This window comes from Scyliorhinus canicula, chromosome 4 (assembly GCF_902713615.1).
Source record: "Scyliorhinus canicula chromosome 4, sScyCan1.1, whole genome shotgun sequence".
NCBI classification, from domain to species: domain Eukaryota; kingdom Metazoa; phylum Chordata; class Chondrichthyes; order Carcharhiniformes; family Scyliorhinidae; genus Scyliorhinus; species Scyliorhinus canicula.
This window is the reverse complement of record NC_052149.1, coordinates 186,786,512-186,811,521: the sequence shown is the minus strand read 5'-3', so window position 1 is coordinate 186,811,521 and position 25,010 is coordinate 186,786,512. Positions and strand designations below refer to the sequence as shown.

The window sequence follows — 25,010 nt, the reverse complement described above, 5'->3', positions numbered from 1 at the left end:
GTAGTGTAGGGCAGAACCGACATGCAGTAAAAACAATCTGTGTGCAGGCAATGGCACTCTGCACCATGAGTTCCAAAATAATAATGTTGACTTCAAATCAGTGGATATGCCAATGTCCCCACTAAAATGGCAGCGAATTTGCTCACACCAGAAATGTGAATCTATGCCACTGATGCCAAAGTGGCATTTGTAGCACTGAAAATATGGGGGCTAAGGATCCGTACTCTGCAGCTGCTGAGTCTGATTGTGCATGAGAGCTGAATTATTAAATATTGAGACACAATTGTCAACCGGAATACTAGGGTGCATTCATTCTCTTCAGCTAAAAATATTAATTTCAACTCCCACACACTATGGAAGCTAGCAACTCCTCAATATTTCAAAAAACTTTGGTAAAAGAAAACCGAAGGAGATAAAGGTAGATCATTATTTTGACTTTCAATAAAGTATTGACTGAGGTGTAATTCTTTGATACTTCGGTCTAGATTTTTTTTAATAAATGTTTTTTATTGGGTTTTTGAACAAAGTATATTTACCGTTATGTACACAGGATAAGAGACATATATATATATACACACACACATATATAGAAAAGCAGGGCACACCCAAACGTACCAAAGAAAAGAAAATAGTAAATAATAAAAAAAAACTATATAAACTAAAATAGAATAACTGGTAGGGATTGTGCACCAGCTCAACAGTAGCAACTCTGTACACCTGGCAAAATGATTTACAACACATAAGTGGGCGACTGTTGGTGGGGGGGAGGGGGGGGCGGGGGTCGAGACTGGGGAAGTAAATATACATTTGGGTGCCGGAGAAACAACTACAGTGGGCAATACTCGAATGGGTTTGCTGTTGGTGTTGTCGGTTGCTTATCCTGGACGGAACCCGCTGCCGTCTCGCGCTCACCTCGGCTTCTGCCGTTCCTCCCGTCTTTCATCTTTATTCTCCTTGTTCCCTGCTCCTGGAGATGCCATGTTCATTATTGTATCCCGTGTCTTCCTTCCGGCTCTCATTTCCCTGCCTCGCCCCCACTTCCCTAGTTCTCCTCTCTTGTTCCCTGTCTCTTCCCACCTCTGGCTTCAGGACCCTAACCTCAGGACCAAATGGGGATCCTGAGCCTTCACTTGATGGCTGAGGAACCGGCTCACTATTTTAATAGAGGCAACTTCCTAACTGGCCACCTCTGATCTGCAGTCCATTTAAGCATGATGGGCAGGTTCTTGATGCTGCCAGTTCAATCAGAGAGCCAGGAGCAGCTTTTAAACCTCAGCAGGCCTACCAAGTGAGGTAGGCACTGCTGAGGAATGCAGGAGACAACGCTGGGTGGGTAATGGAGGAAGGTCCCACCAATCAGAAGAGAAACCTGTCCTTGGAGATCATTGAATTTGCAAGGCTGCCTTTCCTGCCCGTGGCCACCTCAGTGTGGCATGGAGCTTCCTCTGGCTCCAATGGCCTCACCAGGCTGCAACAGGGAGACCACCTCCAAGGCACTAACAACGTTCCCACCCAGTGGGGAGCAGTTCTGGCAACGTGGAAAATTCATCCTTAATGGGACATTTAATGATTTAAATGTGCTGCACAGCAATGGGACTGCGTCAGGGAGCCATCCCCAGTAGTTTCCCAGTTCCGGTCCTGGGGTCGGAATATCCTGCCCCTTGTTTAAATTCCAGCCTATACTTATCTTGAAAGCAGAGTTTGATTATATTTAAAGATCACAAGTACAGGCAACTATCAATTTTATGTATCAGCAAGTGACTTTTTGTAGTCAATTGTTGGTCACATTAGGCTTCAATCCCTAAAGAAGCAGTTTCAAATTACGTTTGTATTAAATATATGCAGGAAAGTTGTGCTCTTCCAAATCAAGGCAACCAATCAAGAGAACCCTGAGGAAATTTCTGTAGATTATTACTACATACTGCTTGTTTGTTAGAGGGATAATAATCAGCTGGTACAATTATGGTATATTGAGCCTGTACATTCAGAATTTCATTCTGATTGCTCCTGCTACTTTTGTAATGTAGATGAGTGAGGTTCAAGATGTAGTTCATGGGTCAATTAATGGAAGCTCTCCAAGCTACTGGTGGCACTGCAGCATGTCTACAGGAAGGAAGGGTATAATTACAACCTAACCAGTTAATGTTGGTAGTTCCCATTAGAAATATATGCTTGGACATTTATCACGAAAATTGTTTTTACAGAAAGTGTGCACAAATATAAGATTTTTAATAAGTCCAATCCATCTCCTGTGATATTGCACACGGGGAGTCAATCTCAATTGTAGATTTCAGGTGAAATGAGAATAGGAGCGCACATGATAATTCGAGCAAGCTGCACGGATATAGTTCAGTTGTCTTTTAAAGATTTTCTTGTTATATTGCACAATACATATCTAATTCCAGGTTTATAATGGAAAATGCCATTATAAACTTGTCACACTGAAATTACATCCTATTGCTAGTGTACTGCTACAGTGGAACAACTAGATGGAGGAATGGGTATTTCTAATTGCACATTTTTAGTGGAGATATTACTTGATATATAGTGGCCTATTGTTTTTATAAAAGGGAGTCTTGTTTCATCATGTATGGGAATCCCACCTTTGTGCACATGAAACCTGCCATTTTTAAAAATCTTTTTGGGTTTCATATTTTTTGAAAATGGGAGCATAGATTTCCACATATGTCACCAACCAACTATTTTGACGCATTTACTTCACCTTCAGCTCCTCAAGGTTGGACATTCCTGGTGATGCACTGATTGATAAAACCATAAAATCAACAATTCAACAGTAATATATGATGTTGCAGTTATAAAGATTCTATCCAGTCTAACACATCCCCCCCCCCCCCCCCCCCCCCCCCACCCCAAACATAATATTGGACTCTGCTTAACTTTTTCTTTTTGGAAAGTCTAATGAGGCGATTAATCTATATTTCTTTCTGTCTCGCTCTTAAAGTCTCTGAAAACGTTTTGCTAGTTCCATTTATGTTTTTAAAAGGATGTGAGACATTGTTCAGTTGGCAACAACCTCATCTCTGAGTCAGGAGGTTGAATTTCGAGCCTCATTCGAGGCTGAAGGACAATTTTAACAGCGGGATTGTGTGCACCCAATCTACATTGCATGGTTCTCTCTGTTAATGCCGTGGGCACCATGGTTTTGGCATTCAAGGTGGACTAATCAGCAATCCTTCAAGAGTTGCTTGAAAAGTATTTCTTAGCTGAACCTAGAGCCTGAAGGAGCAAGCCTGTTCCTCCTGAATTCACATCAGCCCCAATGACCATTGGCAACTTTCTTCTTGGCTCCTTGCCAATTGCACCCCTCTGTCCTTCCCAGATTTAGGAGCTGCTCTGCTGCCCACAACTCACCAGTCTAATTTAAATTAGACCAGATATCAGAAAGGTCTCTGTCGCACTGATCAGAGTGTTCTCTGTTGACCATAATGTTTATTTCCTTTTATCGTGGCCAATCCACCTAATCTGCACATCCTTTGGGTTGTGGGGGCGAAACCCACGCAAGCACGGGGAGAATGTGCAAACGCCACATGGACAGTGACCCAGAGCCAGGATCGAACCTGGGACTTCAGCACTGTGAGACAGCAGTGACCACTGGGCCACCATGCTGCCCGACCATAATGTTAACTCCTCGCTCCATGCAATAGTGCTGGTTTTTCAATGGTGCTGAAGTATAGCCTTTTCACCCACATGAAATGAAATGAAAATGAAATGAAATGAAAATGAAAATTGGTTATTGTCACAAGTAGGCTTCAAATGAAGTTACAGTGAAAAGCCCCTAGTCACCACATTCCGGCGCCTGTTCGGGGAGGCTGGTATGGGATGCACTATTTTAGCAAATAATTAGTAACCAAGAAGAACACACAATAATCAAAACTTACTCACATACTTGTGCTTTTTGTCTTATTATTTTGCCAGCCAGTGCACATACAGGTTGAAATTCACAAGCATGTGCTGTGTGACTATGAGTTTTGAGAATTACATGCCGAATGACAATATCTATTACTCAATTTTTTAATTTACTAATCAAAAATGCAATTAGCTACAATTGGATTCCCAATTGGCTACAACTGACTAGTAGTTCATGCATTGAACAACACACTTTAGAATATTTTGACAATTAAGAGTTAGGAATAATTCAGTAGCTGGTGTGCAAGAATGATATTTTTCAAATTATTCTTTCATTTGATACACTTGGAGAAAGAACTCTACTGGACATTATGCATTCCTCTCACTTATTCCAATTTTGTAACCTTCCTTGTCCTATTTAATTTACAGCCATTGCTTTATACTATAATCTTCTTTCGACTGTGAATGCATGTCCCTGCGTCACTCCTGTAAAACCGCATCAGAAGGTGTAGGATGATCATGTTATTCAGATGCTCTCAGGTTATTCAATTTTTAAATTACAGACACTTCAATGTGCGTTGCAAGAACATGGGACTAAAGACCTAATAGTGTGAAAAGCTTAGCCAAACCTCTCAACCTTGAATTTATTCATTAATACCCATTATTGTGAATAGTAATTCTGTAGAGTTAAACACATATGGAGGTGAATTTCTGTCAAGTTTCTCCCGCTGTTATGACGTAACATCGAAAATTTCCATGCCTCTTCTGCCAAAGTTACAGTTGATGATTGGGCAAAGCTTCATGGAAATCCATACCCATAAATTTTGTTTCTTAGTTACCAGTGGAGCTACTGTTCCGACGTCCAGTTTAACCACTCTTGTGGTTTCAGCATCATAACTTACCAGCCTAATAGTTTACAGTGATGTGCAGAGAAAATGTTTCACTGTAAATCATGATGTAACTTTGAACAATTATCATTGCATTCCCTAATTGGATAGTTTGGATAAATTGAGCAACAAGAAGCTGAATCATGAAAGTCAGCAAGTTTGCAGGAACATTCCTCAGTCTGTGCTCATTTAACTGGATGTTATGTCATAATTGACCTCTTATCATTGAGATAAGAAAAAAAAATCATTGAGATAAGGATGATAAAATTGGATCAGATTCCTGTACTTCGCTGCTGCCTTGTAACATATGAACATTAGGTAAGGACAGGATTAGGTTCAGTGATGTTCCCATATAGCCTGCCTGTAATCACTTTCAAGTCCCAAGGCATTTATTTGGTTAAGGGTCTAGAAGGCAAACGAGATTCGTTGGATTCTACCTTAAGATGGCAATGACTTCAAGAGAGGAAGGGAGGGGAGAAAATTGATGAGAAGAAATAATAAAAATACCAATTATAATCATCCATCCTACAGATGAAAAAAATATTTCATTTTGTTACTATTGTTATTCATGAATACCTTGGTAGTCTCATTGCCAATAACAACATATCAAGATTATTTTTCATGAAGAAAGAGCTCTATAAGTACATTCAACATATATCTAGATCGAACTGGTATTAAGATTTTCAAACCCATTTTAATGCTAGAATAAATAACATTAGTCAATTGAAAGCATTATTTTCACAGCAGAGATAATGCCACTTCTCTATCAAACCTGATAAAGCCATAAATAATAACTGTTTTTACTCCTAAATAATCACCTATCATTTTCATAATATTGTTCCTTAGAATGGTAAAAAAATGAAGTAATTATTTGTAACTAATTGTATGCCACCCATTCCTGTCTTGTTTTGCATGTGTAAAACCTTTACCTGTAATGGTAGTGCCCATTGTCCGAGACGCCTGAGCACTATGTTACATGTTAATGTTCCACCTGCCATGTTTCTATACCAAAGTTTAAGCTAACCACATAACATGTATAATTTTTGGTATGTTTTAAATATTCTTCTCTGAAACTGTTCTCCTTTTTTCTTTCTTTTTTGTCAACTTTCTGCATTGGCAGAGCATCTTGGATTTGAATTTATGGGTATGGAAAACCATTCATTTTAATCTGTAAATGTAAAAAGCTGCCTTGGATTTCTAGCAACTTCTTTTGCTTTGAAGGGATGATCTGACTGCAGCTGTCTAGTTGTACGAATCCATCCATAACCAAAATAAAGGAGTCCAGTATCTAATGATGACATTGAGCTGCAGATAAGCACAGCTTTTTCTATAGCAGCACTCTTTTTGACTAGAGATGAGCTGCAGCTGGCCCAGGAGAACTCTTCCAGATTTATAACTGTTGTAAATAGACAGCATAAAACCACTGCTTAAATGTTTGACCTATAAATTTCATGTTAGCTCCAGATGTATGTAAGTTTGTGTCATCTGTTAGCTTTTCAATAAGCGAAGCTGGTATTTAGATTAGGGGACCTTATTCTTTGAACTCCAAACTTGGTTTATAATAAAGTTGATTCAACAGTAAATCACGCAAGGTTGCAGGTCATAATGTTTGTGCTGAAGTTGCAGCTAATATAAATAATTTTTATGGCACACAGCTTAAAAATTAGAAATGGACCAAACTAAGAAAAACAAAAAAACATTCAAGTGAAAGCAAATTAAATTTATTTATTGAGAGCAAATTAAACAGTTTCATAAACTTGTACCAAATTTGAATGTAAACTTTCAACAAGTTTGTTTTCATGCTGGGCAAGATTGTGCAATTAATTTCAGATTTTGAGACACACTTGTGTACTTTAGGTTTTCCTTGTCATGCACATGATAAGTATGATTACTATCACAGTGGTTCCTTAATACAAAGTGAAAACGGGTAGTAACAAAGCATTAATAACACATGAACCTGTTCATTATTCTCTGCTTCAGCAAAATGAGTGCTGCTGACATTCTAATTATTGATCACAAAAAAAATTCCAACTCCCATGTCTTGTCAGGACACCCATTTCTTTAGTCTGGGGCATCCCTTCACAGTCTGCTTTACCTGTTCCCTCAATGTTCCCATTCTCCTCTTCAGTAACAAGCATGCTATGCCAGGCCGTTGACTTCCCCCTTTCACCACCCGCAACCCACACCCCCACCTCACCCCATTCCCCAACAAGATATTTGTACTAAAAAAACTTTTGTGTCTCCCATTTTTCCATTGTCTTTTTATGTCTTTATATTCTCACTACTGTGATTGACACACATGAGAACAGTGTTCAACTGGCCTGACTACTGTCGATTCTCAATCTCTACAATTGCTAGGTTGCAGCAAATAATGTTTCACCAACTGCTGAAAATGAATACCAAAATTAGAACATTTAAACAAAAATGAAAATATTATTCTGAATAACTATTCCTCCTTAACTTGAACTCTTTCTGAAGATTTACATTCATTGAATAAACTGATGCTTCACCTTAATACCCAGTCATTGCTATTTTACCACATAGTTTAAAATAGTTTAGCTTTTTAGATGATTTTTGTTATGAAGTCTGTCGTTGGTGTGTTGGTGGGGGTGCCTATAATTGTATTTTATTTGCTATGTATGTAGTACAGTTAATTTACTGCTACTTTGAGCACGCCTATTGTGTTTGCATTTATTTTTCTGCATCGAAGTGATGTGACAAATGCTGCAGACTTTTTTATCAGTAACTTGTAACTTAAGTGACGCTTGTGTTTTAAATTTGAATTAAGCATTTAACCTTTTTGTTCACTGTGTTTCTGTTTCCAGAAGCTGAGGAACTGTATCAAAAGAGAGTCTTGACCATTACCGGAATTTGTGTTGCCCTTCTTGTTGTTGGAATAGTGTGTGTGGTGGCATATTGTAAAACAAAGTAAGTCTTTCAGCCTGCCTGTTACCATAACATGTTTCATTTCAGAATTTAAAGTAATTTATGGACTGTTGCTGTTTAAGGTAATTTGATTTTTTAAATTCACTTACATTTAATAGTCACATTTACATTTCTGATATCTTGCAATTTGTTGAAGTTATTTAAATACACTGCCGTGAACTTACTCTTGTTACTATATTTCTTTAGAAAACAAAGAAAGAAAATGCACAGCCATTTAAGGCAAAATCTTTGTGTAGACCATCAAAACCGAAACCTTGCCAATGGACCCAATCATCCTGGTCCTCTCCCAGAAGATATTCAGATGGTTGATGTACGTGTTACTATTTAATAAATTGATTTTAGGACAACCAAATAAGCTATCAGAAGAGATTATTTAGTGATAATCCTGTGTGTTTTGGTTAAGATTATTTTAATTAAAAGGCTGAGTTCATTCAAAATAAAAGTCTGAAATTTGTAGCAGGCAAAATACCAGGCAACTCTAATCGATAGCTGCAATCAGAGACTACCTCAAAAGTTAAATGAAAATGCATTTTATCATGACATAATTTGGAGAACGCTGATTGTGATGGATACTGAAGGATGCCCCCACTCCACCATCACCACAGCGAAGATATTTTTGTGAATTGTCCTTTAGGCGTATCTAATAATTATGAAAAGTGTGTAAGGATTCAAGTTTGTGATGAAAAGTCCACAATGTTTTGAACTACACACAAGCTGCCACAGGTGCAGCAGGCTAAGCGTCTTTCTTCTGAGATGTAATTTCTATGATTGGATGATAACCAGAAAACGTTTATGTCCAGTTGATTCTTTAACCCCTAATCTATTATATTGGTTTGGGGAACCTTCTTTACTAATTGTTAGACTTCTTGAGAATAATTTGAGCTGCAAGGGAATACTTCCTGGAAATCCCCTAAAGAAATTTGAAATATATAAACTCATTCAAAACCTGTTATAAAAATGTGCTTTTGAGTAATTGCAATCATTTGTTTCTACTCATTTACTGTGTGAATAATTTACCATAGTTTTCTTAACTAATTAATTTTCAACGTGAATGACATTTCACTCATAATGGCCGTGACCCTTATAGCTTGACTCTGAAGTTATTTACCATTTCTTTTCTCTGCGTACAGTACATTTCAAAAAATGTTCCAGCCCCTGAACATGTGAGACAACATGAAACGGAAACTTCATTTTCTGCAAGCCAGCCATCGTCCACATCTCATCACTCCTCCACGGCTACACACACATCCAGCCATAGGTAATTTATTGTTTTAATTCATTTATACGAGGGGCGTGGGCATTGCTGGCGAGACCAGCATTTATTGCCTATCCCTAGTTACCCTTGAGAAGATGGTGGTGAGCTGCTTTCTTGAACCGCTGCAGTCCCTGAGGTGTAGGTACACCCACAGTGCCGATAGGGAGTGATTTCCAGGATTTCGAGCCAGTGACAAGTGAAATAATGGCGATATGTTTCCAAGCCAGGATGGTGAGTGCCTTGGAGGGGATCTTCCAGGTGGTAGGGTTCCTATGTTTCTTCTACTCTTGGCGTTCTAAAGTGTGGGTCGTGGGGCAGGTGTCGGAAGTACCATGGAGTGATCAGTCGCGCCATTCCCGTGGTGGTCCCGATCACGGGAGAAGCACCAAACTGCCGCTAACGACTTTTAAATTGAGAATGGCGGCTGCTGCTGTCTTTTAAATGGAAATCAATGAGGCTGGGTGCAATCTGGCCAGAAGCAGCACCAGAGAGCAGGTCATGTGCCCTACACATAAAGTATTTATTTTGTTTTTTTATAAATTTAGATTAGCCAATTATTTTTTCTAATTAAGGGGCAATTTTAGCGTGGCCAATCCACCTACTCTGCACAGTTTTGGGTTGTGGGGGCGAAACCCACGCAGACACGGGGAGAATGTGCAAACTCCACACGGACAGTGACCCAGAGCCAGGATCGAACCTGGGACCTCAGCGCCGTGAGGTGGTTGTGCTAACCACTAGGCCACCGTGCTGCCCTTCCCTACACATAAAGTTGACATAAAGCGCCCTCCATGTGCGTGCCTTTTATGCCAAATCACAGAGAAGACCTGATTCCGTTTTCTAGCTGCTAGCAAGAGGACTGTGAAGATGGATCATTTTCTTACAAGAGACTCAAATAGACAGTATACCTACTGGACAGGATCTCACAACAGATCTCTGCTGGAGAGAACTGCTGAAGAGAATCCAGGGCAGGACAGGGTAGTTAAACCTGTACAGAGTTCCAGGCCATTGGTTAACAGCCTACAAAGAAGAAACTTAACTTGGGAACAAACCAGTATAAAGATGATTTCTTGAGGTATGGGTTTGTCAATTGTGCCAATGCAAATCAGGATGCAAATCCCATGTGTGCTGTATGCAGGGAAGTACTGATGATTGAGAAGTTTCAGATTTTGAAAGCGAAGTGATGGGTGAAACATTCCTTTTGTAGTTGAAACCCAAGAGTCAGTTACTATCTTACAACTGACTCCAAATTAAAAGACTACACTGCTGTACCTGAACTGTGACACCACATTAAAAACATGGCAAAAGCTAATTTCAGCATCTCCCAGGAGTATCCAGTGCTGAGTAAAACAAGCATTTTGTTGCAAATGCCCTTCACGATGACCTACCTGCGCGAGGTTGGATTTTCCATTTTCATAAAGATGAAGATGACAAAGGAACTGGCTGACATCTGCACCTGATATACACATTGCCCTCTCCTCCTTTGAACCTGATTCAAGTGAGATTGTGAGGACCCAGCAGGCTACCCTTTTACATTAATGGTCAAAAAGTGTAATGTGTGTCGCGAAGGTCGGCCAGCGTGGGTCGTTAAGGTTGGCCGGCGTGGGTCGTGAAAATCAGCTGGTTTGTAAAAGTTGGTCCTGTGAAAAGAAGTTCGAAAAACACTGGGTGGGATACTCTCAGCCCAGGCCGGGCCGGAGAATCTTTGCGACCGGCGCGAATCGCGTCACGCCGCCCAAACGCCAGGATGCGATTCTCCGCAGAGTGGGGGAGGGGGAGGGGAGTCCGACCCCGGGGGGGGTGGCCTCCGATGTGGCCTGGCCCACGATCGGGGCCCACTGATTGGCGGGCCGGCCTCTCTGGCTGGGGGTCTCCTTTCTTTCACGCCGGCCCCTGTAGCCCTGTGGCATGTTGCGTCGGGGCCGGCGCAGAGAAGAGAGACGCCGCGCATGCATGCGTTGGCACCGGTGCCACTGCGCATGCGTGGGTTGGCACTGGCCCCACTGCACATGCATGGACCCGCGGCATCCAGTTCATGCCAGGATCAGCAGCCTCAGAGTCGCGGGCCGCTCCAATGCTATGCTCGCCCCCTGTAGGGGCCAGAATTGCTGATGCTGAGGCCGCGTTGACGCCGTCGAGAAATGCGATGGCGTTTCCGACGGCGTCAACACTTAGCCTCAGGATCAGAGAATCCCGCCCGGTGTTCTAGATGGTAGGGTTTGGGAGGTGCTGCCTTAGGAACCTTGGGGAGGTACTTCAGTGCATCTTGTAGATCGTACATACGCTGTCACTGTTTGTCGGTGGTGAGGGATTAAATATATGTGGAAGGGATGGCAATAAATTGGGCTGTTTTATCCTGAATGGTGTCAAGCTTCATGAGTGTTGGTGCAATTCACTCAACCAAGCAATTGGAGAGTATTCCATTACACTCCTGACTTGTACCTTGTAGATGGTGGACAGGATTTGGGGAGTCAGGAAGTGAATTACTCGCCACAGGATTCCCAATCTTTGACCAGCTCTTGTAGCCACAGTATTTATTTGGCTAGTCCAGTTCCGTTTCTGGGCTAAAATATGAATGAGCGGGAATGGCCACTTTCACACAAAAGACAATAATTCAAATAACATTCACTAACTTTCAAAACTACTGGATGGTGCAAAATCATTGCTGTCAGTGCCAACTGTCTGTCACTACAAATGGAAATATCTGCACACATTGTTACTGATGAACACATGAACACAGATAACAAAACATTTAATATATGATTAGTTTGACATATTTCATTAATTGTGTGTAAATTCAATCTACATAATCAGTGCCTTCCAAAATCTCACCTTTAAGTGAACCAGCTCTAGTTTTCTCATATTCAGAGCTGTTTAATGTCATGAGTGTAGTTATCCATTGAATGCAAAGTCCATCAGGCCATAAGCTACAGGAGCAGAATTAAGCCATTCGGCCCATTGAGTCTGCTCCACCATTCAATCATGGCTGATTTGTTCCTCATCCATATTCTCCTGCCTTCTCCCCATAATCCCTAATTCCGTTATTAATCCAGAATCCTTTTATTTATCAAGAACACTAGATTTGCGCTTGAGGGGATGTTACCTACAGGGCTACTAACCAAGAGCTGGAAGGTGGTATTGGACCGAATAGTTCTTTCTTAGAACAAAAGAGCTGGGATCTGGAGTAGGCAATTTAGCCTCTCGAACCTGCTCCAAGTTCAATACGATCATGGCTGATCTCATCATAGCCTCAACTCCACCATCCTGTCCGTTCTCCGTATCCCTCCTCAAATGTATTCACTTCCCAGCATCTAACGCATTTTGGGGTAGCGAATTCCACAGATTCACAACCCTTTGGGAGAAGTAGTTTCTCCTCATCTCTGTTTTAAATTTGCTACCACTTATCCTGAGACTATGTCCTCTCGTTCTAGAATGCCGCACAAGAGGAAGCATCCACTCCATACCTTCCATATATCTTCCACACCATCCCTCTATATGTATGTGTTTTGCATTTGAATCTAAGGACAGTGATGATTAAAATGTGGTAGTTTTCTATTACGAGCACTTGCAAGGTATAATTGTTAAATTTTCCACTTGTTATTCAGCCATTGTCAACAAAATTGAACTCCACAGCTAGATTAAAAAACTCTTCGACAATTATTCTGGCTAAATGGATCATTAGCTGTTTTTGACTATTAAATGCAGGTGCATTGTAATTACCAGCATTTTTTCAATATCATTAAAACTGCATATTTCAAAATTACTCGTTCCTGTGATTTTGTTAGTTCATTAATTATGCTAAAAAAACGGGCCTCCTCTCATTAACCAAAATGGTTTGTTGACCCAAACTTGTAGAACCCTGAATGGTATGGGTGCAGCAATATCTGTGCAACAATTCACACTTGACACTGGTGGATCTCTTGACACTAGATATGCATTGACAGAGTTTGGCTCTAATCCAGAATTTAGAATCTCTACAATAAATTAAATTCCAGTAGACAAACAACATACAGTGGATTCTGGAAATGTGAAATAAAAACAGAAAATATTGGAAATATTCAGTAGGTCTGGCAACGTCTGTGATCAAAAAGAACGGAGTTAACACATTTTCAGGTCTGATACCATTCACTAGAATTTATGGCCCAGATCATCAGTACTCTGGATGATTGGAGACCGAATGTGCCTCAGAGGGTGTGCTACAGAACCTCTCAGGTGTCCCAATACAAGGACTCCACAGGAATTGCCAGGAACATTTCAAATTCCAATGGGAAATTCTCCAGCTCTCTGCACAAACCTTGGGTTAGAGTCAAGACTTCAGAGAATTTGGACTTACTTTCCTGGATAATTACCCAGGAAATGTTAGACCCACCGCCCGACCCGCCGACTCCCCCCACGACCCTCCGACTCACCCGGCCCTCCGACTCATCACGAACCTCCAATTCACCCCCAACCCTCCGACTCACAATGGAGTCTTTGACTCGCCCGTCCAACTACCCCCTGACACTCAGACTCCCCACACACCCTCCGACTCCCGCTGACCCTCCGACTCCCCCCGACTCCTTCCTCAACTCCCATCTGACACCCCTCCAACTCCCCTCGCAACCCCCCGACGCTCCCCCGACCCTCCGACTCTCCCTGACTCTCCAACTGTCCCTTGACTTTCCAATTTCTCCCTCACTTTCCAACTCTTCCCCCAACCCTCCAATAGAAACTGATTAGTAATCTCACAAGCCACAACATGAGTGCACCTTCCATGGGCATAACCATCTTTATACCAGAAAATAATCTGGTTAATCCTAAATTGAAGTAAAGGTTATGAGCTACAAGTATCTCTACAAGGAGACAAAGTTTCTCATATCCATTGGACATGAGTATACCATTGAGTGTCAACCCAGAATTCAGAGTCGGAACTCTGATCTCCTTTCATCAGCACATGGTTCAAATGCTGCATCTTCTGAATTGAATTCTATCATTGATCTAAAAGCTCAATCATTCAAATGTTGTGTGAAAAAGTGTCTTAATGGTTTTTTCTTGTCATGACTCCCCGTAACCATATTTTGGCAATTTTTTCATGACTATATAGTTTAAATAATAAATGTTAACAAAAATTGACATGCGCTACTTCAGCAGCAAGTTGTATATTTTCTTATTCATTCACAGGATGTGGGCATCCTTGGTTGGGCCAGCATTTATTGCTCATCCCAAATTGACCTGGAACTGGGTGCTAGGCTATTTCAGAGAGCAGTTAAGAGTCTGGGTATGGAGCCACACGTAGACCAGATGGCAGATTTCCTCATGAGTGAATTGTTTTTAAAATTGTTTCATGGTCGCCAGTCGACTTTTAGTTCCAGATTTTTATTGAATTCAGATTTCACCCTTTGCCATGGTGGAATTCGAACCCAGACTGTTACCCTTGATCTCTGGATTACTAGTCCAGTGGCAATACCAATCCTCTGACTAACTTTTGAGACATTGCCCTTGGAGCCAATACTGCACACATCGCAAGTTCCCAGTCTGGAACAAGCTGTCTGAAAGAAGCACTGATTAGAAGCAAAGCATCTCCCCACAGGTTATTCTCTTGTGCCTCCTGGTGACAGATTGCACCATGCCATCGACCCTCATAATTGAGCAACCTGACAATCAGAAATTGTTTAAAGTTCTGATAATCTGGACATTGACGGTGTTTCTATTATTTTGAATAATTAATTTGATTCATTGTTGTACATATGCAGCAGCAAGTGCCCATAAATTACAAATTGTAATTCCTGTCATCCTAACAGCCAAAACGTCTTACTTTATTGAGACAAACATCTGCTGAGCTAGTTAACCTCGTATCAGTTGAGTGGCATGTGGTTACCACTGTCACCTCACAGCTCCACGGTCTCGGTTTCAATTCCTCTGGTGACTGCCTGTGTGGAGTTTGCACATTCTCCCTGTGTGTGCGTGGGTTTCCTCCAGGTGCACCGGTTTCCTCCCACAGTCCCGAAGATGTGCAGATTAGGTGGATTGGGCATGCTAAATTGCCCCTTAGTTTCCAAAAGATTGTGTTGGGTTACGGGGATAGTGTGGAGATGTGGGCTTAAGTAAGGTGCTCTTTCCAAGGGCCGGTGCAGACTTGATAGGCTAAATGGCCTCCTTATGCACTGTAAATTCTTTGATTCTATGAATTAAACTCAATTACTCGTGTCTATCCAACAAACTCAGATGAATATATGGCTCTTTCCTGTAGAAATGGAGATCAGACATGGAGCATAGAGCGGACCGAGAGTGGAACTTCAGAAATGCACTCGGGTATGATGACATCGTCGTTAGAGACCAGTAAATGTAACAGCCCCATGGACCCACGAGGCAGGCTGAGTGCAGTTTGTGGTCACCATGACACAAGGCATCCGATCTTCCATTGCAGGGAGTCAGTAGATTCTCTCAGAGACTCACCTCATAGTGACAGGTACGAAATTAATCATATGAAAACGCAAAATTGTGTTCTACACGTATTCATTTGTGGACTGAATCGTTCCATATTATTCCCCAACAATTGCATGGGAGTCTCCAGCTGTAAATCTTGTGGGAGTCCAGTGCCTTGGCCACAATCTCCAAGTACTGTAATTCTCTGCATGATTCTTGTTTATACGCATGATTTTATTGGACCTTAGTCTCCCAACGTAACATGGGGCAGAAAATCCTAGGGCCTTAGTATATCATCAGCAGGCTTGGCTCAATCATAGCAGCAGATGTATTTCTAATCCAAGGATCCAGACCTGGGTTGTGACCTGGGCCCCGGAAGGTTAGAGGGTGACTAGCAGATACTCCACCATTGGCCCCCCAGACTCTGGAGCCTGCCCTGCATCCTTAATTGGATGGGGCTGCTGGGCACTTAAGGGGCCTCCTCCTCAAAAATCACATTCTGGGATCCGACACCGGCTTATATGGGGGCCGGGATCCTCCGAAATGGAGGCAGAGTATCCGTGCCGTCATGAATGCCGCCGTGTTTCACGACGGCGTGAAACGGGCGCGGGCACTACCGATTCTGCAGGCACTACCGATTCAGCGCTGGAGCGGTTCACGGCGACAACTGGGCACCGAGCCAACCCGCGCATGCGCAGTGGTGCCGCGCCAACCCGCACATACGCGGGGGACTTCCTCAACACACCGGCCCCAATGCAACTTGGCGCAGGGGTTCAGGGGCCAGGCCGTGGAACACAATAGGGCCGGGGTTGGAGAGGCCGGCCCGCCAATCGGTGGGCCCCGATCGCGGGCCAGACCCCACCGAAGGCCCCTCCCGGTGAAGAAGCCCGCCCCTCCCCCAACAGGCTGCCCCCCGACACTGCGCGCAGAGATCCCACCGGCTGCGAGCAGGTGTGGACGGCGCCGGCGGGACTCCGCATTTCCGCGTGGCCACTTGGCCCATCAAGGCCAGAGAATCGGCGGCCCGGCCGCGGACAGCGGCCCATGACCGGTGCCACGCCAAACGCGCCGGCGCAAATGGTGCCGATTCTCCGCTCCTCGGAGAATCGCGTGCCAGCGTCGGGGCAGCGTGGCGCAGTTGCGCCGATTCTCCGGCGTGGGGCTTGGAGGATCCCGCCCGGGGTTTCCAGTGCCTGGATCAGGACCCACTAATGAAAATTTAGCGCATCTGCATGAGGATTTAATTCTCCAATACAATTTGAGAGAAAATTTAAAAAGAAAAAAATTACAATGTATCTCATGCATACAGATGAATTGAAAAATTGCAATGGTGCACCAGGGACCCGGCTTCGATTCCTGGCTTGGGTCACTGTCTGTGCGGAGTCTGCACCTTCTCCCCGTGTCTGCGTGAGTTTCCTCCGGGTAATCCGGTTTCCTCCTACAAGTCTCTGAAAGACTTTTCTGTTAGGTAACTTGGGCATTCTGAACTTTCCCTCAGCATACCCGAACAGGTGCCATAGTGTGACGACTATGGGATTTTCACAGCAACTTCGTTGCAGTGTTAATGTAAGCCTACTTGTAACACTAATAAAGATTATTATTGTTATAGAGTTGCACCTATTTTGACGATTTTACACTATTTCAAGTGTTTGTGCTGTTGATTTTCTTTAGGTATGTGTCTGCCCTCACAACACCAGCCCGTTTATCACCTGTCGATTTGCATTACTCTGTCCCTTCATATGCAACCGGTTTTGAGATGTCTCCGCATGGATCTGCCCACGCAACATCAATGCCTGCAGCGGCAGTTGGTTATACAGTGGAAGATGAACAGCCTTTGTTGAGAAGATATCACAAGTACCAACAAGACAACCAGAGACACGACCCCTACAAGCAGCGCCACAGCTATCTTCATGATAGCTTCGGAAGTCTCCCCCCGAGTCCAATGAGAATGGTAGAGGATGATGAGTATGAGACAACACAAGAGTACATCCCAGCACTAGATCGACCAAAGAAAATGGCAAACAGCAGCAGGAGGTGGAGAAAAACAAAACCAAATGGTCACATTTCACACAGAGCTGAATGCGACTGTGACTCAAACTCAGAGAGTTGCTGCTCTGACACTGATTCTGATGGTGAGAAAGCAGGAGAGCATACACCTTTCTTAAGCACTCAGAACCCTCCAGCAGCGAGCACAGAAACAGCTTCAGTATTCCGGTCTTCTGATAGTAGGACTTACTCATCCAACAGGCACAATATGCGAGAGGACACACACACCCGAGTAACACGTGTAAAATCAAATCAAGACACAACTGTGTAAATGACATAGATCTGCAACTGTAAAAATATTTTATTTTATATAATTATCAAATATTCTAAAATTAAATTAAACATTTTATTTTCATTTTAGCAAAGTTGTCTTACAGCTAACAGGAAAGTCTTTTATAGGAAAACATGTATTTATATGTAAAATATGATTTACAGTTAAAGATGATGGTGTGCCAGTTTTTCACATCACAAATAGAATAATATTGTGGTGCCTTTTTGCTGTATGCTGATACCAGATTTCCTGCTGATGTTTCAGTTTTTTAGTGTTTCTACCTTGGACTCATTATATACTACACACCCTTTATTTCATTTTTTAATTGATACCATGGACTCTCTTACATTTGGACAGTTATATTCTTTGAATTCTGGACACAGACATCTGTATATGATACTATTTATCATGCACTGGTTCCTGAAAAATCAAGTGGCATGCTGGCTGAACTCTATTCTTTATTTTATTTGATTGGGAGGACAGAACATAGTTCTATTTATTTTTCCTGCCCCCTAATAGATTAATAAATATTTCTTACTTTTTACAAGAAGAAAATAACAGTGGAGATTAGATTAACATTTGCAGCCCATTTCAACCTCGGAATTTACCAGGATAAGATCCCTTGGCACCAGATTGGCAGCATGTTATCCGAGTCCACTTTACTGATAGTCTCACCAACATAAAAATTCGAAGGTCAGTGCAAACCAGACATGACATTCAGACGTCACTAAAGAGCCTGCAACATTTGCAGTTATTTGGGGGTTTTTTTAAAAATCAGTATTCCCAACTATTTTCATCAGAAAAGTACAAAAGCACCATTTGACAAAAAACATCAGACCACTTTCATTTTAATGTTATTTTCAAAAATACTTTTGAAAATGGTCAGATTGGAAACTGGAAACTAATAAGCAACAACTTTGTGGTATTTGTTTTTGATGGGATTTTTGCAACATGATTTTGCATGTCTTTACCATTCCAAATGGACTGATGCATGGGAAGCTAGGAATGAGAGATTTAACATGTTTTTAATGAACTGCATAACTTTTCATCTGTTGTCCCTTTTAGTGCAGGTTTATTATGGGTTCTGCAAACTTTTATTGGTACATTTCAACCGTTTGCCATGCAGGGCTGAAAATGTGGAATTAGCATTATCCATTTTGAAATAAACCTATATTCTTTACTTCCAATGAACCCCAATGCTTGGTGTAAAACACTGCATGCCAAACAGCACACAGCATTGATCTATAACATGCGACTGAGGAAATGCAGCACCCACAATACAATGATTAACTGCTTTCCCAAATTCCCACAGTGTATTCATCCTCAGCAAAGTAGTGACAGAGCCCAGCAGCCAGCTGTGCAGATTCAGTTACATTACTCATTCTACAATTGACTTGCTTCACAAGTGAAAAAGCATAAGGGATAAAGTTAATGGCAGCAGTTTCTTTCATTTCTAGAGTAGGGTACATTGTGTGGCTTTTAAATACTTTATTTAAAGTTAATTGTTGCCATTAGCTCTTCAAAAGACTGCTATCGTATGCATTCAAAAATAAGCAGGAATTTTGTGCACTTCAGTGATGATGCTATGTTTATTGGCACTGAATCATTTCTGGCAAGAAATCTTACCCTGCTGGATTTCTACTTTCAAGATTTGTGAACACAAGTCTTGAGGCTGGTTGTTTTTATAAACATACTAGATACGTTTAGGAGAAAAAGAAGACATGAAACCATAGCAGATTTGTGCTTGGAGGGGAGGGATGGATGAGGAGGGAAGATTTTGCAGAAGGTGAATGTCATATTATGTTGTTCATTAAAAAAAAATAGAATTGCTTTATTATTTAATGTGAAGCCTATTTCACTTCAACTATCGCCATCATTGCATTCTCATTTGATTTCTGTAACTTCTATTTTAACCTGTAGTAACCATTCGGAATGATGTTTTGCATCCCAATGTGCTGTGTGCCAAGTAATAATTTTATTTGATAAACATTCCTATCTTTACAGCAATTTACCTGATTCTCTGGAGATTCATGTTATTGTTCAATCCATTCAGCCAGCCTTCCTAATGTGAAGCATATCAACATTTTAAAAATTGCTTGCTCAGGATTCATTCCGAAAATGAAAAACAAAAATCAATTTATTTATTATAACATTCAATCTTTATATTGTGGAGGTAGTTAGGAAAAATAAACCCTGATTTTGATTCCCTTTTTATTACGTGAGCAGGGCAGCAGTAACATTGCGAACAGTTGCTTCTGGTCTGAGGCTTGCCTGCTGTGATTTTCATGTCGGCCTCAATTTAAGCACCAGTTCTGCTGTAAACAGGCAAAAGCCTCATTAAGCTATGCAAATAAGGGTCCTATGATGTAGTTAGAATGTTAATACTATTCTGCTAACATGGCACCCACCTAGGGAAAAACCTACCCATACATAGGGTGCATGGGAAACTAACCAAGCAAGTCACTTAAAACAAACCTTGGAAGCAGGCCTGGCAAAAACAAAAGTTAATTTATCTGGCAGTTAGTTGGCTTCAGCATGGACCTTTATTGCAGCCCCAGGTCCCTGTTGATAATTTCCACCAACCATCAGAACAGCTGCCAACAACATTGGGGTGGATACTGTAATCATTCAGCACATATCACCCAATATACTTCAAAGACAAAAACCTGTGCCCTAATTATAGTAGTAATGTGTGATTATATGATGCAACTAATGTCAGAACATTTGTTTACTTTTTAATCACATACATCATTTATACGCTACTACGATTACATGTAATAAATCAAAGGTATAATTTAGAACAATTTTGTTTTAGATTAATCAGTCAGATACTCCAAAATAACATTCTTGCTTGCTCACTAAAAATCTCCTTTAAAATAGATGATTGAAGGTATAGAAAACCACGTGGATCATAACAGTGGGGCTGTTCTTCATTTGTAAATTGATTTACTTTGTTATTCAGCATTACGAATTCATCAGTTACAGTCATGCAGCCTGAAACATATCTTACAGTGGTTCTAGGTAACAACTGTGTACATTTATATTGCTGTTAATTTTGTATCTAGAAGCCAAGCTACTAAATCTTTACGTTGATTAGAGTTTCCTCTGATGTACTTTGAGGAGACTAACTTGCAACATTTACCTCTTTTGTAAAATAAGGTTTCTGACATTTTGTTTCCATTTTAGTTTTGTTCGTTGCAGGCTGATTCATGTGGCAGCCATCTTGATGCTTATTTTGAAATATTCCAATATGGTTCTCGCACTTAACATGTGATTAATAGCAGGATCTTATTTTGTATTAAATTCATACTTTGTTGTGTTTTTTTAGTGTTTTTTTTCTCCTTTTTTTTCCTCCCCCTGAGTACACTATCCCCAGTGGACTGTATCCAGTCGTAGGGAATGTGTGAAAGATGCATTCTGATTCCCATTCCTTTTAACCGAATTTCAAAGGTTTGATTTTTTTCCAGCGGGAATTCACAAGTGCTTGTGTGGGTGATGACAAAGTAAATGATTCTTCTACTCCCTAATTACAAGATTCTATTCAAGTCGTTATCAAGCACAATGCATAAAGTGGTGTTTTCATCTTCAGAGATGCATTAGGCATTTATCACTTGATGCTCTACAGTAGGATTCTGCATTGCATCTAATAATTTGTGGTCATAATCCATTATCCCCTTCATTAACAACTTGGGTTTGTGCTAATAACATTACTCAGAAAAATATTCTTTAATATTTTAGTTCTAATAAGACAATTTCCTCTTTACTTCAGTGAGTTAATCATTGATAAGGATATTTTGGAGAATCTCATTGCAATTCACGGGCAATGCTGCTTCATGATTGGATAGGTCAAGACACTGTGCAACAAAATTAGAAACAAATTTCAGAAAAGGTTTGCAAAAGCTTTTCAGAGACTCTGAAGAATCTCACAATTGGGGTGGCTGTTTAGCAGTGATCTGTATCAGACGTGAGAAGATTTACTAGGCTTTTCTACAAGTGCCACAGCCAACTACTTGTCATGTCTGACTTTTGCCCATATACATATCAAGGACAAGTACCAAGGATTTATCTGAGGACAGGATCAATGCAATGACATCCAGAAACAGTGATGAGGTTTCAAACAAGCAACCATTGCAAAGTACTCTGTGTTTATGAAGATGATTTTGCTAAACCAATTTCTCCAATGTTTTATAGTTAAAACAGGCATTTATATACACTGCTGTAGTATATGAAAATAATTACACATGACTGAAAATAAAATGGTTATTCACAAAAAATGGTTTTAATGTGAAATTCTAAAAGTGCTATTTATCTTAACAGCAGATACCGTTAACCTGGCGATTCTCTCACAAGTATGGACTGAGATACTCAAATTATATTTGTTAAGTTATTTCAATAGTAAAGTAATGGATTAATTTTGGGGGAAAAATTCAGATAAATAGATTAGATTTTGACCTTCAATGCGTTGCATGATTTTAAATTGCTGTATAAAGATACCACAAAGGCAATGAAGCCCATAATCATACAGCCCCTGCTTGGCAGGCGCGTTCTGAAAACATTTAATGACCATCACCAGAAACCGGTGGCCGCTAAAATTGGGTAGCTAGTCTGTGCCCCCTGCTTTCCTCGCCAACTGTGATTTTACTAGCTATGGGGGAGGCATTGGCCCACTCACCCATGGGCCAATTAAGGTCCTTACTTAAGGGCCTCCTCCAGCTGCTACTGGGCATGGGATGGGTAATTTCTTTATTGGCCCCTTGCACATTGAAGTTCGTACCCAAAATCTTCTCAATCTTTCAATCCTCCTCCCCCATCATGCTTACCCCAGCACCCTCACCACCCCTAACAATGGCAATCATTGATGGACCCAGATACAAAATTTAAGTGAAGGGGGGAATTTAGCCAGTGTCAGGTTGCACACATGTAAGGAGGTGGGGACCGGGGTAGGGAGGGCAACGGGAGAGGGGGATGCCAGGTGTGGAGAACTTGATGGGAGGTGGGGCACAGGAGAGGGGCCTCCCTTAACCTTAGGTGACCAATGAACGAGCTACTACCCTCTTGAGCAGGCAGCAGCCCGAGCTGTGAAAGCTTTAAGGCTGTATGCCTACTGTGCACCTCCCCCACTGGGTTTATATCCCAGCAGAGGTAAGAGGATGTCTGTAAGAGGCCATTAGTAGGCCACAAAAGAGCTTGAAATATCCAATGAGGGGCAGGCTTCCCGGATGCTTCCTATCACTGATATCGCAGCGTGGACAGGGAGGTTGCAGGCTTGGTGCTCCAGTCAATGTACCCAATTCTACCACTTCTCCAACACGCGTCTGGTGTTTGGCGGAGGGGGGGGGGGAATTCCCACTCATATTTCCACTGCAGCCTGATCCATCCAACATATGCGAGGATTATCATCCTGGATAATGCACCTGCCCTCAAGATTACTAACTTAAATCATAAAAACTGAAAAGTTGACTTTAATTGATTGATCCTTCGTAACCAGCTTTCACGTGACAATATTCTGTCTCTGACTAACTTGCAATGACATATAACCTCACAAATTTAATTGTTGGAAAACATTGCACAGTAGTTCAACCAGCAGTTTTAAAAATGGTGAGGCAAATATTTTTTGCAAGTGCTGGGATGCATGCAACCAGGATCTCCACCACCGTCCTCTCAAAGGTTTGCAGTAAATAAGAGGCGCCCATGCCTCCAGGTGTCCGATTTGAACATCCGCTTTCTATCAGAGAGATTCCAAGGAGACTCGCCAGTTCCAAGTGGAGTATCCAGGCTTTAACAAAGGCATCTGTAACACGATTCATATAAATAATGTAGTCAGTGCTTCTCTTTTTAATTAATACGAGAAATCCCAGTTCTTCATGTTGATAACTGGTATATTTTGAGCAAACAAGGAAAAAAGGGCATGTTTTTTGAATGTTTTTAATGTTGTTTTAATGAAACAATGGTTGGTTGAGCTTGTATATTTTGAGATTAAATAGTTAATCAATCTATTAGTGTTTTTGGAGTTCTGTTACACGTAGCTGTAGAATACATTAAGGTTCCTTCTGCAGTAGCTTCTCCCTAGCCACAAGAGACCACTACAGCTGCTTTACTTGGGTGTACACTGCACATGTTATTTTTCCCAAATATTAATATAGCACACAAATATGTTTATGGGGTGCATGGAGTCCTTAATATAGCACATAAATATGTTTATGGGATGCATGTAGTCCTTTACCTGGTGTAGTTAGTTGTTTTATGAATGTTTATCGTTGAAGGACCCCTTTTCAAATGGATTACTGGTCACGGAGACCCCATTTAAGTTGTAATACAATATGGTACTCATAAAATGGAAGTGCTTTAATAATGTTTTTCAGAAAACATGTATTTACTTACAGATTACAGTGATATTCATACATCCCACTCTGAAACAGTCAACCCACTCTGCACTGCACATGTTGCAATGGCAGACTCCTCCCATCCCCCAGCCTCCAGCCATCCACCTCACCTACCCATGAGGTCACCCCTACTCGCTAAGCTCTTGTGGACTTTTGGACTGTCTCCATGGGCCCCACTTTGAACTATTGGTGCAGTTTAATCAATAAAGAAATAAATCTTTGTCTTCAAGGATTACAGTCACATAAATAAATTTGCAATCCTTGTGTCTGACAATATATCTCAGTTACAAATTCCAGGTCTGCTCTATTCTCTGGAGTCCAGTTTCATTTCTACACTACAACAATAACAATGTGCATTGTATAATGCCTTTAATGTGGTCAAAAACATTTAAAGTGCTTCATAGGAATCAGGCAAAAATTGACGATGAACCAAAGAAGGAGATGTTAAGACAGATGGCTAAAAGTTTGGTGAAATTAGTAGGTTTTAAGGATGATTTGAAGAAGGAGGGAAAGAGTCAGGGATGTTTAGTGAGGTAATTCCAGATCTTAAGGCTTAAATGGGTGAAGGCACACCTGAGACTCTGGTGTATGCGCAACAGGCAGGACCAGCCAAAGAGAAACATGGGGCTGAGGTTTTCCAGCTTTTCCCAGGCTGTTAGGCGGGACGGCTGGCAATATGCAGGGACAGGCATCCGTTGGGAAGACAGACCTCTTCCTATCACCATGGCATATCGACAGTGGTGGGAATATTGGTACAGCTGCCCACCAGTCAACTGAGCCAAATAAGAGCCCAGTAACAGGCCACTTCTGATCCCAGGGACCCGTGACATGAGTGCCCGCCACTATGTCACAAAGCTATTCGGTAAACCCTAGTAGCTTCCCGACATGTTAGCAGAGGTGGTTGTTGATGGCCACTCCATGGCCCATAGAGGGGCAACCAGTGGCAATGGTAA

The 25,010-nt window shown here is 41.5% G+C and overlaps 1 protein-coding gene across 4 annotated transcripts in view; it reads left to right on the top strand.

Annotated features, from left to right (window-relative positions):
* The window catches only part of LOC119965230 (pro-neuregulin-2, membrane-bound isoform-like), an 885,803-nt gene extending 863,862 nt beyond the window's left edge, over positions 1-21,941 (top strand). For all 4 annotated transcript variants that reach the window (XM_038795698.1, XM_038795699.1, XM_038795701.1 and 1 more), the window contains 6 exons: positions 5,875-5,898; positions 7,580-7,682; positions 7,887-8,010; positions 8,831-8,958; positions 15,182-15,400; positions 17,029-21,941. In XM_038795698.1, coding sequence (XP_038651626.1) covers positions 5,875-5,898; positions 7,580-7,682; positions 7,887-8,010; positions 8,831-8,958; positions 15,182-15,400; positions 17,029-17,674 — 1,244 coding nt within the window. In that variant the 3' untranslated portion in view covers positions 17,675-21,941. The remainder of the gene's footprint in view (positions 1-5,874; positions 5,899-7,579; positions 7,683-7,886; positions 8,011-8,830; positions 8,959-15,181; positions 15,401-17,028) is intronic.
* The last annotated feature ends 3,069 nt before the right edge of the window (positions 21,942-25,010 follow it).